General features: G+C 46.0%; 1 protein-coding gene across 4 annotated transcripts; it reads right to left on the bottom strand.

Moving 5' to 3' along the window:
• Positions 1–656: 656 nt before the first annotated feature.
• On the bottom strand, positions 657–14,849 carry ccnt1 (cyclin T1). Of its 4 annotated transcripts, none has more exons than XM_064299494.1 (9): positions 14,646–14,849; positions 12,489–12,570; positions 11,033–11,161; positions 9,693–9,753; positions 6,352–6,413; positions 6,098–6,153; positions 5,689–5,852; positions 5,082–5,152; positions 657–4,761 (listed from the first exon to the last, which is right to left on the bottom strand). In XM_064299494.1, exons 1-9 carry the CDS (start codon positions 14,813–14,815, stop codon positions 3,394–3,396), a joined length of 2,163 nt encoding a protein of 720 aa, XP_064155564.1. In that variant the 5' UTR covers positions 14,816–14,849; the 3' UTR covers positions 657–3,393. The 4 variants fall into 4 exon arrangements, with proteins under 4 accessions (XP_064155564.1, XP_064155567.1, XP_064155568.1 ...); XM_064299497.1 differs by having other exon boundaries at positions 6,098–6,143; positions 6,351–6,413; positions 14,646–14,848; XM_064299498.1 differs by lacking the exons at positions 9,693–9,753; positions 14,646–14,849 and having other exon boundaries at positions 12,489–12,579.
• Positions 14,850–15,099: the final 250 nt, after the last annotated feature.

Raw genomic sequence — 15,099 nt, 5'->3', positions numbered from 1 at the left:
CAGTTATCCCCCTTTTGTTAAGCTAAAATGTTTTTTAAAGGTTTCAAAGGTCATATTCCAAAGACAGTGATGTACAACTAATATCTCTAAGTCAGTGAAATAATGTGTATAAATTAGCAAACTGTAGAACTAACGATAAAATTTCCTCATCTAGTTACTAACTGCATGTATAGCACATCAACATCAAACAAATTTAAGCAATATTTTCTTTTAAAACATTTATTTACAGGTGAGTCGATCATCCACATTTTAAGAAAGGAACTGTGTTCACAAAAACACAAGAAAAAAAAGATACAGATATGTAAACTGTAGCTTTACTTGAAATATTACACAAGAATCCCCCCTAAAAACAATCAAATTCCAAACCTGAGTTCACCTGATACCACTAAACACATACAAAAATGTATGTACAGCTCACAAAACATTCCTCTCCAAATGTAACAAATTACCAAAAAAAAAAAAAAAAAAAAAAAAAAATGACGGAGAGGATTAAAATGAATGTGCATCAGATCCAGTACACGGACATCTCTTTCCCTTTGGCCTACACCATACCTTTTTGCTTTAAGTATGCCCATAGCAAAGGTTACCCAACCTGTGAACTGCAGGGATGCATGAATCACACAAACACATCTTAAGACCGTGTTTTTTCTTCTTTCTTTTCTTTTTTAAAAACAAAAAACAAAATGAAGGACAACTTAAAAAATAAAACGAAGGATGACCCTGTGGTTTTCATTTGATCGCTGATCGTTGTCTTAAATGAGAGGACAAACACTAAAGAGTGCCACGCCCGTCTGCCCTGTTCTGACCCCAAACACGGCTCTTTGCATAAGGACTGAAACACACAGCAGGTAATGTGTACGGGGGAAAAGACACACTGAAAAACCCGTGCCTGTGGTCTGTGTTCAGCCTACATAAACATCGCTGCTCCTCCCTGTCATGCAACCAGCTCTCACCAAGTGCTCAGAGCCCCAGGCCGTTGGAGATTGCCTTTCACCGCATTTAAGAAACACTAGATGTTCTCTGGTTTCTCTCGTTTGCAACACCTTTTCATCAAGGCTGAAAACCGTGCCACGCAAGCTTCCATGGAGTGGGTCTGCTTAACAAAAGCTGGCTGGTCTACTTGACTGCACCTTAAGAGTACGGTAAAAAAAAAAACGTCCTTACTCGAAGGTGACGCGTCCCATCAGAACCCACCCCCGTGATAATCACACAGAGCAGGAGCTGTGGTTGGAATCAGACACTCAAATATAAACCACAGAACATTCAACCAAGATTGAAAGGGAATATGCAATCATATTATCTGAGGGAAAACCGATGCCTTAAAATGGGGCCCATTTCAAATCACATTTTTTGAGAGAATTCTCTTCATATTTTACATTTCAGATGTTCAACTGGAGAAGCTTAACTACAGTTAAGGTTCGTGTCCCAGTCGCCCGATAAATGAACTGTAGTTCTTGATCAGTGATGCCACAAACAGGCGATGAGTCCAAACAAACATGCTACAGCTGGGTTCATTGTTTTGGTAAATTTCATAAGTAACCACCATGATTAAAAACAAAACAGAAACTGAATAAAACTGAACTAATATGCGGTTTGTAACTTTGGTTTTAAAAATAGTGTTAAAACAAAACAGACTTGATGAATGTAGAAAGCAAAATTAAAATTAATTAATTTAGTTAATTTTCATAAGTCCAAACAAAATACAACTGTAAAACATGATTACATATAGTCAGGATTACATGAATTTCCAAAAAAAAAAAAAAAAAAGAAAGTATGATGTCATGGACAGGAAACATCATGGGATGAGGTCTTTTTTCCCCCAATTTTTTCCCATTCTTTTATACACACATATTAATACAAGAGCAATTCATCTCCATTAAAAACAGGCGTACAGGCAGCAATCCTCAGTTAATGGTACTGTACACATTCTTTTACACAAGAATCCCCCGGGGGTTCTCCCACTGACCAGATTTCATGTTTAGACTCGGTGAATGGTACATGCATCTGAATGGGGGGGCAGGCAGTGGGCAGCACTCGAAGGCATGAGACGCATACATCTGATGACTTGCTACCCTTGCAAAGGGAGCAACGTTAGAGCCCTAGAATATCTTACACATCTGACTCGGGTGGGGGGGGGGGCGTACATATACGTAATTAAAAACAGTTGCGGGAACAAGGTTTATGGATTCTAGTAGAATTAATGAAAGGTATATATGTTTAAAAAAAAAAAAAAAAAAACTCTTCACCCGGATACTGGCATGGTTTGCATTTGAAATGTAGATGGTAGAATTCATTCTGCCCATTTGTTTAATAACTGGAGTGTTGTTATAGCATTTTTACAACCATTTAAAACAATGACTGCATCACATAGGAAAACTACAAACTAAAATACAACCTTTTTAATGTACATATATGTTTCTTTATCTGACTTTTTTTTTAAAGTTTTTTTTTTATTTTTTTACAAAATGTAAAAATACTTTATATCCACCTGCTTAGTTATTCCACATTTACAGAATAGAAAACACTGACGTTCACAGAGGGGAAACTTTTTTTTTTAAAAACTTAAAATGTTAAAAGCAGTTAGACCCTCTCAAAAAGCACAAGAAAGCACAGCAGAGAGTTTGTGGGGACTGTGAGCCCACGTTTGTTGAAAAAGGTAAAATCTTTAGAGTACCAGGATACACTCTCTTGTTCTACCCAAAAAACTACAGAGGAAAGACGTCTAGGGGGAGAATTAAATATGGTTTTAATAACCTGAAAGTATCTGAATAACAAGTGCTACAAATTATTTAAAGGAATAAAAAATAAATACTTTAAAACATTCTGAAACCATGAGATAGCTATTAAAATTGTTAGCAGAACTTTACAAATAAAGAAATACAAGTGTACATTTTCCTCCCATGCGTTCAACCTATTAAAACTATATTAAACGTATTTTCGTTTATTCTCGCCAGCAGTATGTGGCCCTGGTTCTCTGTCACTCTGTTAAAAGACTTTCAGTTCATCAGTTCAATGCAAATATATATTACAACAACCTGAATGACATGAAAAATAGTATTTACATTTTTAATACATAATTGACTCTGTTCTTGTTTTCTTTCTTTTTTTAAAGGTTTTTAAAGCCTTATTCATTATTGCCACAAATTCGAGGGATGTGGGGGTGTGTGTGGGGGGGGGGGTGACTAAAACAAAACCAAAAAAAAAAAAAGAAAAGCAATAAAAGAGGAGTCTTAAAACCTAAAGTGAGTGGTACAATACTCTGCTGTCAAGCTGAGTGGCGGACTACGTGCACAGGAGAGGGTCGGCGTGCACGCACACAGCTCTGGTCCAGCAGCCCAGCTGACCTTACGATCACGTCATCCGACCCTGCCCCCCTTCCACAGTCTTCAGTCTTCATTTGGGGAGGGGGGGCAGAGGGGGCGGGGGTTCCGTGGGGAGGGGCGGGGGCCGGGACCCCCCGCCCCGCGAGCCGGCGGGGTAGCGGGGGTACTCGCCGTACTGCGTGCGGTAGTCGAACATGGACCCCTGAGAGGGCTGAACGCCCTGCGCGCTCAGGAGCGAGTTGAGCATCTCGAAGGTGTCCTGGTACTCGTTGGACTGGCCGCCCCCCGCCGCGTTGTGGCCGTTGGTGTCGGCCTTGTCCAGTTTCGGGTGGGGGTACGGGCCCTGGTGGTGGTGGGCGAGTCCCGCGGACGGCAGGCTATCGTGTCCGAGGCTCAGCGGGTGAGCGGGGGGGCCGGGCATTGGGGGGCGCTGGTATGAGTTCCTGGAGGACTTGCCGGCTTTCGGGGGGTGGGCGGCCAGCGAGGGCTCCGGGTGGGGCCTCTTCCGGGACGAGGAGGAAGACGAGGAGGAACCGGTCCTGGATTCGCCGGACGCCTTTTTGCCGGTCCCAGCCGCCCCGCCCCCGCCCGGGCCGGCCGAGTGTTTGTGTGAGGACGAGGAGGAGGAAGAGCCCCCGCTGGAAGAGGAGTGGTGGTGGTGGTGGTGGTGGTGATGGTGGTGGTGGTTGGAGCGGTCCCTGTGCTTGTCCCGGCTCTTCCCCTCCTCGCCGGCCCCCGCCCGCCTCTCCGGCACCCGGATCCGCACCTTGAAGTCGTCTCCCGCCCGGCTCCCCCCGCCCCCTCCCCCGCTGTGTCCGCCCCCGGCCCCGCCCCCGGACCCCAGCGGGAGGCGCACCTTCAGCGAGCTGCGGTCCTGCCTCTCCTTCTCCAGGGGGATCTTGAGTACGATCGGGGAGGGGTTCGGGTCGGGGGCGGAGCCCACGCCCGGCCCGTGCGAGGAGGAGGAGGAGGAGGACAGCTGCTGCTGCTGTTGCTGCTGCTGCTGCTGCTGCTGGTGGTGCTGGTGCTTCTCCCTCCTCTGCTGGCCAATCAGGGCCTGGGCGGCGGAGGCGTAGTCCCGCTTGACGCTGGCCTCCATGTTCTCCAGCTTGCGCTTCTGGGCGGCCAGCACGTCGGCGTTCTTGGCGCGGTACTCGCTGAGGGAGACCTTGGCGGGCACGTGCGCGCTCAGCTCCTGGTTCTGCTGGTGCTCCCCCGCCTTGCCGCCGGACGGCCAGTGCTGGGAGCTGCGGTCCTTGTCGCCTAGCGACGGGGCGGCAGAGGCGGAGGAAGAGGCGGCGGCGCCGGAGGGGGCGGAGAGGCTCATCAGCCCCGCCAGCGTGCTCTCGGACGACGCCATGGAGATCATGCTCATCATCGCCTCCGTCTGGTCTCCCTCCTCTTGGACCTTCGTCTTCTTCACCGTCTGGCCCGCCGCCTGTTCGCACAAACATTTCCGCTTAAAACCAACTTTAAAAAAAAGCCACTTTCTATATCCTTTAATTATCCTGTAGATGGGAAAACTCCTAACAATTGCAGGAGTGAACAGAGACTACAGACTACAAGGAGGAAGGGAGAAGGAGAGACAGGGAGAGAAAGAGAGAGGAAGCAGGGAGGTGGGAGGAAAGAGAGTAGAGGAGGGAAGAAGAGAGACGCTGGAGAAAGGGTAGAGTTGAACAGGGACTAGAGGCCCAGGAGGGGGCGCTAACGCCGGTGGCTATAACAGCAGGGCGGGTCACGCTCCAGTCCTGTCCGTACCTTCCAGTTGCGGATGCGTTTTAATCGGCTGGGAGTCTTCTCCAGGATCTGCAGGAACTCGTGCGTGAGCTCTGTGGAGAGAGATCGTAAGGGACGCATTAGGCGCAACATCGACAAGGCGGTCCTGGACAGACAACCAAGAGCACGCGGCAAACGTACAACTTCCAACTACGTGATGCAGAAATAATTAGCAAAGGCATTTAACGCCCAGCTGAGAGTGAGACGGTCAATTGTGTGAAAGGTTGATAAGTGGGGGGTATTGAACCAGGAGCCGGGATACGAGCGATGATGTACACACCGGTCGTCAACTTCATAAAATAACAAGAGGACGGACAACACAACGTCTATATCTCTATTACACAATGTACCAAATGTTCACGGTAAGTATTTGGATTATTAGAGACAGGCACCCCTTTGAAAGAATCACGGACACGGAGGTTGCGATGCATAGAGTGGAGCTGTGCGTCTGTTCGGGTACGATAGCCGCACTCCCGGTATGTTTGGGTTCGTGAGGCGACCCGTTGCCCCGTGTAGCGCCCGCCCCCTCCCCCCCCCCCCCACGCGGGTACACACAAAACCACTGATGCGGGAGAGAAGGAATACAAACCGTCCAGCAGCTCGAGGGTGACGGTGGGGTCCACGTACTCCCACCAGTGCTTGCTGTCGGTGGACACCGGGATCTCCCAGTTGGACCACTTGCAAGCCAGATGGATGCACACACAGGCCACGATGGGTGGGCTGTACTGCAGGCAGAAGGTTGTCAGGTGCAGGCTGCTCGGGGGGGTACGGGTGCGTCCCGGACAACCATCAAAAACGAAGCCGTGCGGCCAGGAAGTGGGGGGGGATGAAGGGGGGAGGGGGGGGGGACAGAGACTTGTTTCAGTGGCCAGAGAGTGGAAATGATCACAGATGCTGGTTTCTTTAACGTATCATTTCTTTTAACACGGTACGGGATCTTGTCCCACGGACAGAAACTCTATGTTGGACTATCATCGAGGGTGGAAGCGCAAACGCACCTGTTTGTCGCCATGAAGTATGACGTCTGGGCCAAGTCCTTACTCGCTGGAACAACAAAAAAAGCGAACAGAGACCAAAATGAACATCTGCCCTCCCACAGACTTAACCAACTCTACATAGTCTCCGTGGATCATTCAGTAATAATATTTGGGAAAGACCGAAAATGTAAAGGGGGACACAAACTAGACAAGAGCCTCGATTGCAAACCGAAGAAGCCCAAAGGCTTGGGGGAAGGCACTAGTTGATGCTTACCTCTGACCAGCTGGGTGCACTTGACAACATGTGTATGTGGGTGGTCAATGGTGATTTCAAATGCTAAAATAAGGGAAGGGAGAGGAGGAGGAGGAGGGGGGACAGAGAGAGAGAGAGAGAGAGAGAACCCTTATAAATGGCATGGTTCCACACCAAAGGAAATGCATGGACAGGAATCACTCAGCCCTGACGTGCAGCTGGTGAGCATCAGACACGCATCTCTGAGGACCACAATGCACTGCTCACCCTCACTTGAAGCAGACACGCTCGTTTCACCACACTGCACCAAAGACGATCCCTTTTTAAAAACCCACTAGACATTTGCACGCATCCCAACCGGCAGGGCCTGAACATTGAAATGTAACCAGATGGCTCAAAAGTACCTGGGGGATTTTCCAGACAGCTTCACTTTTACAGTTGAGACACGTTTAAGTTTTTTTAAAGCCGCTCTTTAATATACAAATGACATTTTTACTGCAAAGAGAAATGGACACTCTTTAAAAGAATGCCGATTACTGTAGGCTGACAGGACGAATATTATAATATGAATATTAGCCCAAGAAAGCATATTGCCGGCCACCCGAGATCAAATGAATTGCCTGGCATATCATGTGCATAAGCAAGCCTTTTTGAATTTACCACTGCTTGTCATTTTAACAGACTCAGTGTTTGAGCTAGGCTGTGCCACTGGCCCCCTAAAATTCATAAATGACCCACAGGAAATCGATGCATGCGCCCAATGACCCTCTCTCAAACTGACGAGGGGAAAAGCAAAGTACACTTTCAGTACGGTTTGCATTGAACGTAACTTTAGAACTTCAAATCACCGGCCAAAGGAATAAAGTCACAAAACGGACGTTAGTCAATAAAGACAACGTTATGCAGCAGTGGCAGTAAAACATAGTAATAATTAATAGCACTTATGTCTTATGTTAATGTTTCTGTGCTAACCGAATAACACTTCGTATTACCTACTGGCTAGTCAGCCATTTACCCATTAGCTGCACGTTTGTTTGGCTAATGTCATATCAGTAATGTCAGCTAGCGAGCTTACTAGCTGGTAGAACCACCTAGCTAAAATTTGTCATATTAGCTAGGGATGCAATTATGCACTCAACTAACGGTACAAGTAGTATCACCATACAGAGTACATGTAGGCTATGGGGAGAGGGGTGGCTCAGAGGCCAATATTTCTTAAAAAAAAAAAGAAAAAAAGTGCGCTGTTCATTTTAAATGAAATGACATACAAAGAAGTAGTTTCATATTCATAGTCTTATACTTATGTATAGATGATGCACCCATCCTTTATCTAACGTATCAATTATCAGATAGCAGTTAGAACCAGTCAAAAAAAGCGCATTCAAACGCAGTCAGCGTTCCAACAACCCATTTTAAAAAATTAAATAGGCCCTACTCAATAAAACTAAACGGCCATATTGCCATCATTGTAGGAAACCAACCTATTACAAATTGCAAATTATGTTTCTCCAGTCTACAACCCTTTTCTCATCCTCAACAAGACAAAATATAGCTGCAATATAGGCTGATTTTTTTTTGCACCTTCAATATTAGCGACAGTAGTGATTTTGTTGCAGCAAACTCGGCAAAAAAAAAAAAGCAGTAATATTAATGTTAGTTAAGTAACTTCATTGGGACATTACTTGCGATGATTAATGTTGCTCAAAGCCCGTAAATTGACCAGCACCGAATTCACACTAGCCTCGGACACTGCTAAAATCCTCCCAGTACTCATCGAAGTAAAGGGAGCTTATTTGTTCCAGTGCAGAACTTGGTGTACTGCTGTAAGCCGAGCTTCCCGCCAATTTTAAGTCAGCGGGGGGCATTTTTAAAAGCTTTATAAATTTAAAAAGTTTAACCTACATCGTACCGCTTAAAGAGGTAACAACCTAATGGGTGTGAGAAAATCTGACTGCACTGTATGCTGCAATAGGAGAAATGTACATGGTCCAGACCTTTATTTTTCCCCAGCCTGGCATATGCACACATAAGTACCAGCCCATCTGTCCCTCTGGAGCAGAAGTGCCCCTTGGAGTTGAGTATTTTACCCCCCATTGCCCACTGGTGCCCATCCTTGCTTTTCTGCCTGTCCGGTCCTGCCCACAAGTGCTTGTGTAATGTGAAATGCAAAAAAAATAAAAACTAGACTATAGATTATAATGGATATCTTCCCCGAGTGCAACCAGTTAATCATGCTACACGCACCACTCAGTGTGCACACAGAGACATTCACTAGTGATGAATCCTGTATGCACTTCATTAGTCTTTATGTCTACACTGTAGCTCCAACCTACATTCTGGCCAATTTACAGCAGTAAGAATAATTCACCTTGGGTGGCAAAATGCACAAAATGTGATATACATGATCTACATGGATCCCTGTAGGTGTGATCAAATATCTTTCACAAGTTATGCATATTCATATTTTATTATCTTTAAGAATCTTTGACTGAGGAAGAAATACTCCTTGGGACTTTTGGAGGAAAGCATTCTGAGGTTTCTCTGCAAATTTCATACAATTTGCCCTTATGGAGCCTATGCAAATCAGTATTTTGCAACAATAAACCGACTACAACAACAAAAAAACAGGCCATACTGCACTAAAACACTGCGAGCCCCGGCATGCTCATCCAAACTACGGCTATCCATCATCCCCTGAAGTTTTGTTGAAATCTCCGTAAATTTTGAGGCCATACATATATTTTGGGCAAGGCCAGCCATTTTTGCTGAATTGAAAGTACAATCCTACAGCCATCTTTGGACACATCAAAATTTGAAACACAGGGACATGCGGTAGATCACATGCACAAAATCAGGCAAACAACGTAGAAGTACGAAAAAAACAAACAACTGTGGAAGAATGGCGGTAAATCCAATATGGTGGACACTATGGGCTCTATGATATTATTTGTTCAGCACCAGGAGGTAGACATGTAGAAGATATCTGGTGCATGTGCGTTAAATAGGATGGCCATAATCATTTTTCAGTGTTGCCTAGAATGTCAGTTGCATGGGTGTCATGCATAATAAACCGGCAGCCATACTAGACATGCCTGCCAAAATTCAATGAGTTTTTTGAGCATGGGAAGGGATGAAATTTTACCAAGAGGCAGGAAAAATAATAGTAACAAAAAGTCTAGGAAAAACAGTAGGGGCCTAAACATAGGCAAACCCAGTGCTTCTCAGAGCTAACCCAAACTCGCCTGAGCCGCCAACAGCAGATCAGTTTACAAGACTAGCTGCGTGCAGGAACACATAACAGTCAGTAATCTCTACATGCACCTGCAACAGGCAGGTCCCATTCGCCCATCCTCACAAACTTACCGAGGGTCTGGAGGATAATGCTCTCAAGAATGACCAGGTCTTGGGCTTGCTGCAGGTAAGCCTGAAGTTGAGAGGACAGGAAGTTATTCACCTGGAAGGACACCCTCTCTCTCTCCTCACCCCTCATGAATGACCCAGGCAGCACAGAGGACTCGATGATGGAGAACAGCCGGTATTCAAACACGCCGCGTGCGTGCCTTATCCACCTCTCCCTCGCAACGCGTTCACCAAAACCATTCGGCAGTGGTGGATTACAGCCGGCAAACGATGACGGAAGATGAACAAATGCGCTTGAGGCTTGTCAGGAGCACCCATCTCCTTGCGTACGGTAAGTCTTTGCCTTAAGCAAAAAAGTTGCACCATTTTCTGCGCAAGTCTGTATGAGGGTTCAGGGAACGCCACCCAACGTAACTTCACGTGAAAGTTGCAGAAACTGCAGCAGTTCACAGGGCTCAAAAAAGGCCAAGGGGATTCACTAGACTGCCTTCTACTGGAGGGAAAAACGGGGCCTGAAATTCGTCATTACGGCACTGGCTTGGCACTCAATTTAGTGGGACCCTGTTCGCTGCCAGGCCGGCGGAACTATCCCGCCACGGGAGGGTGGCAGGGAACGAGGAGACCTTTAAATGACCTCACATTAAATTGCAGTGCGTTCATTTAGCAGGCACTAGTATTCAGAGCGACTTACAATGCAAGAGAAAATAAGTATTCATCACAGCGACTGGAGCGACGGCGCTAGACCTGCCAGACAACATTCCCAGAGCAGCGAGTGTGCATGCGAAATCCCTAAAACAGAGATGCGAGTCTACTAAGCTAACCTACAGCGACAATACAAGCAGCGAATGCGTACGGGTAACGTCCAAAGTAAGACATTCGAAAACTTTCCATACCAAGCTAAAACAACACAAAAGATGCTAGGAGGTGCGGCAGCGGTTTTGATGTTAAGGGGAGTAGAAAAGTTGTGTAAGGTTGGGGAGGTCTTGTGACACATTACCTAAGTGCGTTTCACATATATTTCCTATATTAGGGGGTTGACCGGTTACTCGAGTAAATGACTGCTCGCCAGCAGATTCTTAATTGCTCAGAAAAATAGAACTGGAAAATCAGACTTTCTTTTTTGGTCTAACGAAAACTACACCTTAATCTTTTTTTGTTAAATGCGTAGCCCACAGGCACAGCTTCATCACGCCTGAAATATCCCACCCGCACAAGACTTTGGTTCCATTAAAAGTCGTCCTCGGGAGACGCAACCGAACGATTCGGTCGCGTTGCGCAGGCCGTGTGCTGGAGAGAGGGCGGTTGGCCAAACCCGCCCGGGGCCGGGCACAGAGGGGACTTACGTCGCTCCTGGTGTCCGGCGACGGGTCCTGAGGGTTGAGGCACGCATGGGTGACCTTTATCACGTGCTCCAGCTTGCGGGGCTGCTCCTCCACCTTGGCGGCCAGGAACAGGGTGGCGGGGGCGATCACCTGAGCGCGGGTGGGGAGGGCGGAGGGCCGTTATCCCACAGAGAACATGGAAGGCGGACCTGTGCTCCATCCTAAAGTGCTCAGCTTAAAGAGGCCCCCACCACATCCAGCTACACTGACAGGCATGACCCCTGCTCATTACCAGACAGCGCTAGACGCTGGAGAATGTGACAAGGCCGCTGCAGACAATTAACAACTAACGGCTCTAACCACTTAATGTCAACAAGGGATTTCAACCGATTCACTCTTTTCAGCCAGCATCACTGACCTAAAGCACTGTATGCAAGGCTGAGAGCAAGTAGCTAGCCTCCTGTTGTTATTTAGCTGCCTGGAGTGGCACTCCTACCTTCCGTTCCCAATGCAAATCAACCACAAACAAATTCTGTTTTCCAATGTACACAGGTGGTTCACCTCCTTTCTATATGCTTTGCATACTCGCACCCCCCCCCAAATTGGTTGATCAGTCTGTCATTCTGCTGGCACCTACTGTGCAAGTCACCAAACATAACAGCGGGTGGGGGGGGGGGGGCAGGTGAAGGGGCTTGACGAGGTACATCCTTGCATTTGGAAAACAGCCAGCCAATGTTAGCATTCTGCATTGATGTGCAGCTCCATCAATGCAAAGCGCAACTACTGGACCACAGCAGAACCAGCGCTACAAACCACGCATCAGCGTACAATACACAATCGCACAAATCTACACCATTCAGATACAGTAAGAGGAAAAGGATGAACGCCTTGTGGACGTTCACTAGGATTCCCGTGCCACTTCACCGCGGGTGAAAACCATAATCTGGCCTAAAGGGCACACGGCGGCACTCTCATACACCCACAAAAATGCGGGCAAACATGCCCCCTGTCACTTTGGGTCTACTTAACGCCTGTGCACACATGGAGAACGGCAGCCATGCCATTGCGCAACTTCGGTCAGTGGAGACGTTTGCAGGAACTGTGTTCACCACTCGAACACACAGCTGGTCAGGGACGATGTTTTTTTCCCCCAAAAGCAGTTCACATGACCTCTGATGTTTGTCGTTTACTACCGCATCAGTTACGATTACAAGAAAAAAAGACGAAAGATCGCCTGTACTCTCCATGGCGTATTTAAAAAAATAAATAAATAAATTTAAACAGAAAATGCTATTACATGCAACAGTACAGGTCTAAAGCACACAGAACAACCTACAGTACATCTCTGCAGAGGCCCAGTGCACGTACCCAGCACAGTGTGCAGTAAACCGAACACACTGAAACAGCATCAAACATAGGAAAGGGGGGAAATATTTGGTTCTGAACACTGTAGCATGTTGTTAATAACTGTACTTACATTTCTGTGGAAGCGGGTGAAGGACTGGACCATGTAAAAACGGTGCATGTACACAATGGCAGTGTTGATAGTTAGCTGGGACCTGGAGACATTCAGGTTAAGGGAGCAGAACAGACAAAACTATGCACACACACACTACACTAGAAACTCATTGTGTCCGGTACAGGGACTAAAAACCTTATCCCCTACCAAACAAGATGAATAACAATACTCCAATATTTTGTGCATCACGTTAAGCATACTCAATCCCTTCTGACAATTCACAACAACTGAACAGGAAGGCATGAGTTTGAGAACCTTCACAGTCTTTACTCTGCACATAACATCACAAAAGCCCCCATGGAAAAATACGTAGCCACAACAAAACCTTGCCTTGACTTTGTTGTTAGCCCAGTCGGGCACTATAACGTATTATAATGTATTTCTCCTATAATGAAATGCAGGTCGCTCTGGACAACACCGACCGCTATATGAACTTTCGCGTAACAGTCAACTAGTGTTAGCTGTTAACTACGAAGCAGTCAAGACCATTCTACTGTTTATAGTGGATCGTAGCTCTCAACGTGATGAAATAGGTATAGTTGCAAGTTAACTAGAAGACATGGCGGGTGAATAAGATGAGTTTGAATTGTGATCATTTAAGTGGACAGCGAGTGGCACATAACAACAGATGTGTCGGGTAGACGCTGCGCAGATGGCTGGTTTCCAATTAAACAGTTATTCCTCATATATAATGCAAAACATCATGACGAGACGACCCCAATCAGAAACAAGTGTCGAACTACAGAACACACAACAGTATTCTTAACGCCAGGTAGCCTATTTCACACAGTTCCGACCACAAACAAGAAACTGCTTCACCTTGCGATGACTTCTTGGCAGAGGGGATTTAGAAAGTAGCCTAGTAGTATCAGCATCAAAACAATGATTGCTGCAGTATCAATACCATCATAATATTACCGACTGGCTTATAGGCTCATTCTGAATCATTGACTTTATGATTGTTCTTCAGTGCCATCTTTGATCGCTTCAATTATAAGACAACAACATCATCAACAATCGAGCAGTTTCATTCGTAGCGTTTTCTACATGGAAGCGCTGGTCTTTGTTGTGATGACGTCATGGGAACGCTTTCTGCATTAAACTCTCTCATGTAACAACAAGATAAACAGTTGCAAATTCATTCTAAGGCATTGACGTCGTATTTACGCGTTTCGCTATAAACTAAATCGCAAACTAATTAGAAAACGTGCAAAATCCATAGAATGGTTAGCGATCTTGGTTGCAAACCAAAACAACAAGCTGCTATTTGGATAACTAATATATCTCGCTAGCTAGCGAAACAAACACTGTAGCGTGAAGTAAAGACGTGGCCAGTGTTAAAATGAGTAACGGAACATTTTAAATGGTAACATTACCATGTTTGACAGCAACAAATATAGTTAGCTACGAGCGGTTACCTAGCTGCGTTGCTAAACTAGCCCAAAGCCAGTGGTTTAACGAGCTTGCAGCAATGCCAATTAACCTGCACCTTCGAGCAGTAAAACCTAATTGTGCGTGGTTTCAGTACGCCAAATGTGGTCGTTACCTCTACTTAATATCACATATCGTTAGCAAGGAAGCTCTAGCTGTGTAAAATAAACTATGGTCGAGCAAGCTAATGTTAGCTTCCCAGCTAGCAATCTAACGTTAGAGTACCTGAGTAAAGATGATTACCTAACCTAAATACTAAATTGTTAACGACATAATTATAGCAGTATAAGAGTCCAATTCAGACATTCCGCATAAAAAACAGCTCGCGAATTAACCAGCGGTACGTTTCAGACGATCGACGCAGCGACTCCGGCTTTTGTTCTCCAGGAAATTCCTAGGCCAAATTTGCGGCCTACACATCCCACAAACCAAAGCCTTAGCAACAAGATTGGGCCCCGCTTGGAAACCGCCAACCTCCGATAACACCACGGTTCACGACCAGGTCGAATAGAACACGTATTACAGATATAAAAACTAATCTAAAACATGTTCTACTACGTTTTACTATTAATATGAACTAATTAAAAACCAATCTGGAAGAGCTTTGTCGAACCAGTTACAATTCCGCCAAACCGGCTTCAACCTCCTGGAGCGCAGTCCCCGTGTCCCCGACAAAAAAGATACACATTGAGTCGCTGTCCCATGTCCTGTAGTAGATTAGCCGCTTGCTGTCTATACGACAGTTCTTTATCTGGATCCAGCCCAGCACGGCGAGACGGGCTATTCTCGATCTGTTCTCGGGTAAAATACCATTTGTTGTTAGCTGCAGAAGGAGAAGGAAACGACGCCGCCATCACTGAGAAGGACAATAATATTTTAAAATCGAATGCGTCAGAGGAAGTATCGTCATAAAGTCACCGCAACCTTGGACCGAAGGGCTTCCGTGTGACGTAATATCTACTTCCGTCAATTACTTATGACTTCACAGTGGGAGTTTTTGGTTGTTTTCGACCCTATGATTCGACCTCAGATACCGTAAAGCTACAAATACATAACATCTAGATATCTTGTATTGGGGATTCCAATTAATAAATGATTTCACATCTCATTCTATTAAGTAATGTCACATAACGACAGT

Source organism: Anguilla rostrata, chromosome 11 (genome assembly GCF_018555375.3).
Source record: "Anguilla rostrata isolate EN2019 chromosome 11, ASM1855537v3, whole genome shotgun sequence".
Classification (NCBI taxonomy): Eukaryota; Metazoa; Chordata; class Actinopteri; order Anguilliformes; family Anguillidae; genus Anguilla; species Anguilla rostrata.
This window is presented reverse-complemented; position numbering and strand designations above follow the sequence as displayed.

What these genes read in the sequence shown, in the direction of transcription:
- ccnt1 (XM_064299494.1), bottom strand. Translation starts at nt 14,815, where the DNA reads ATGGCGGCGTCGTTTCCTTCTCCTTCTGCAGCTAACAACAAATGGTAT. An exon ending in ATGGGACAGCGACTCAATGT is followed by an intron (nt 12,571 to 14,645) that starts GTATCTTTTTTG and finishes GAATGTCTCCAG; the next exon opens with GTCCCAGCTAACTATCAACA. An exon ending in CATTATCCTCCAGACCCTCG is followed by an intron (nt 6,414 to 9,692) that starts GTAAGTTTGTGA and finishes CCCTTATTTTAG; the next exon opens with CATTTGAAATCACCATTGAC.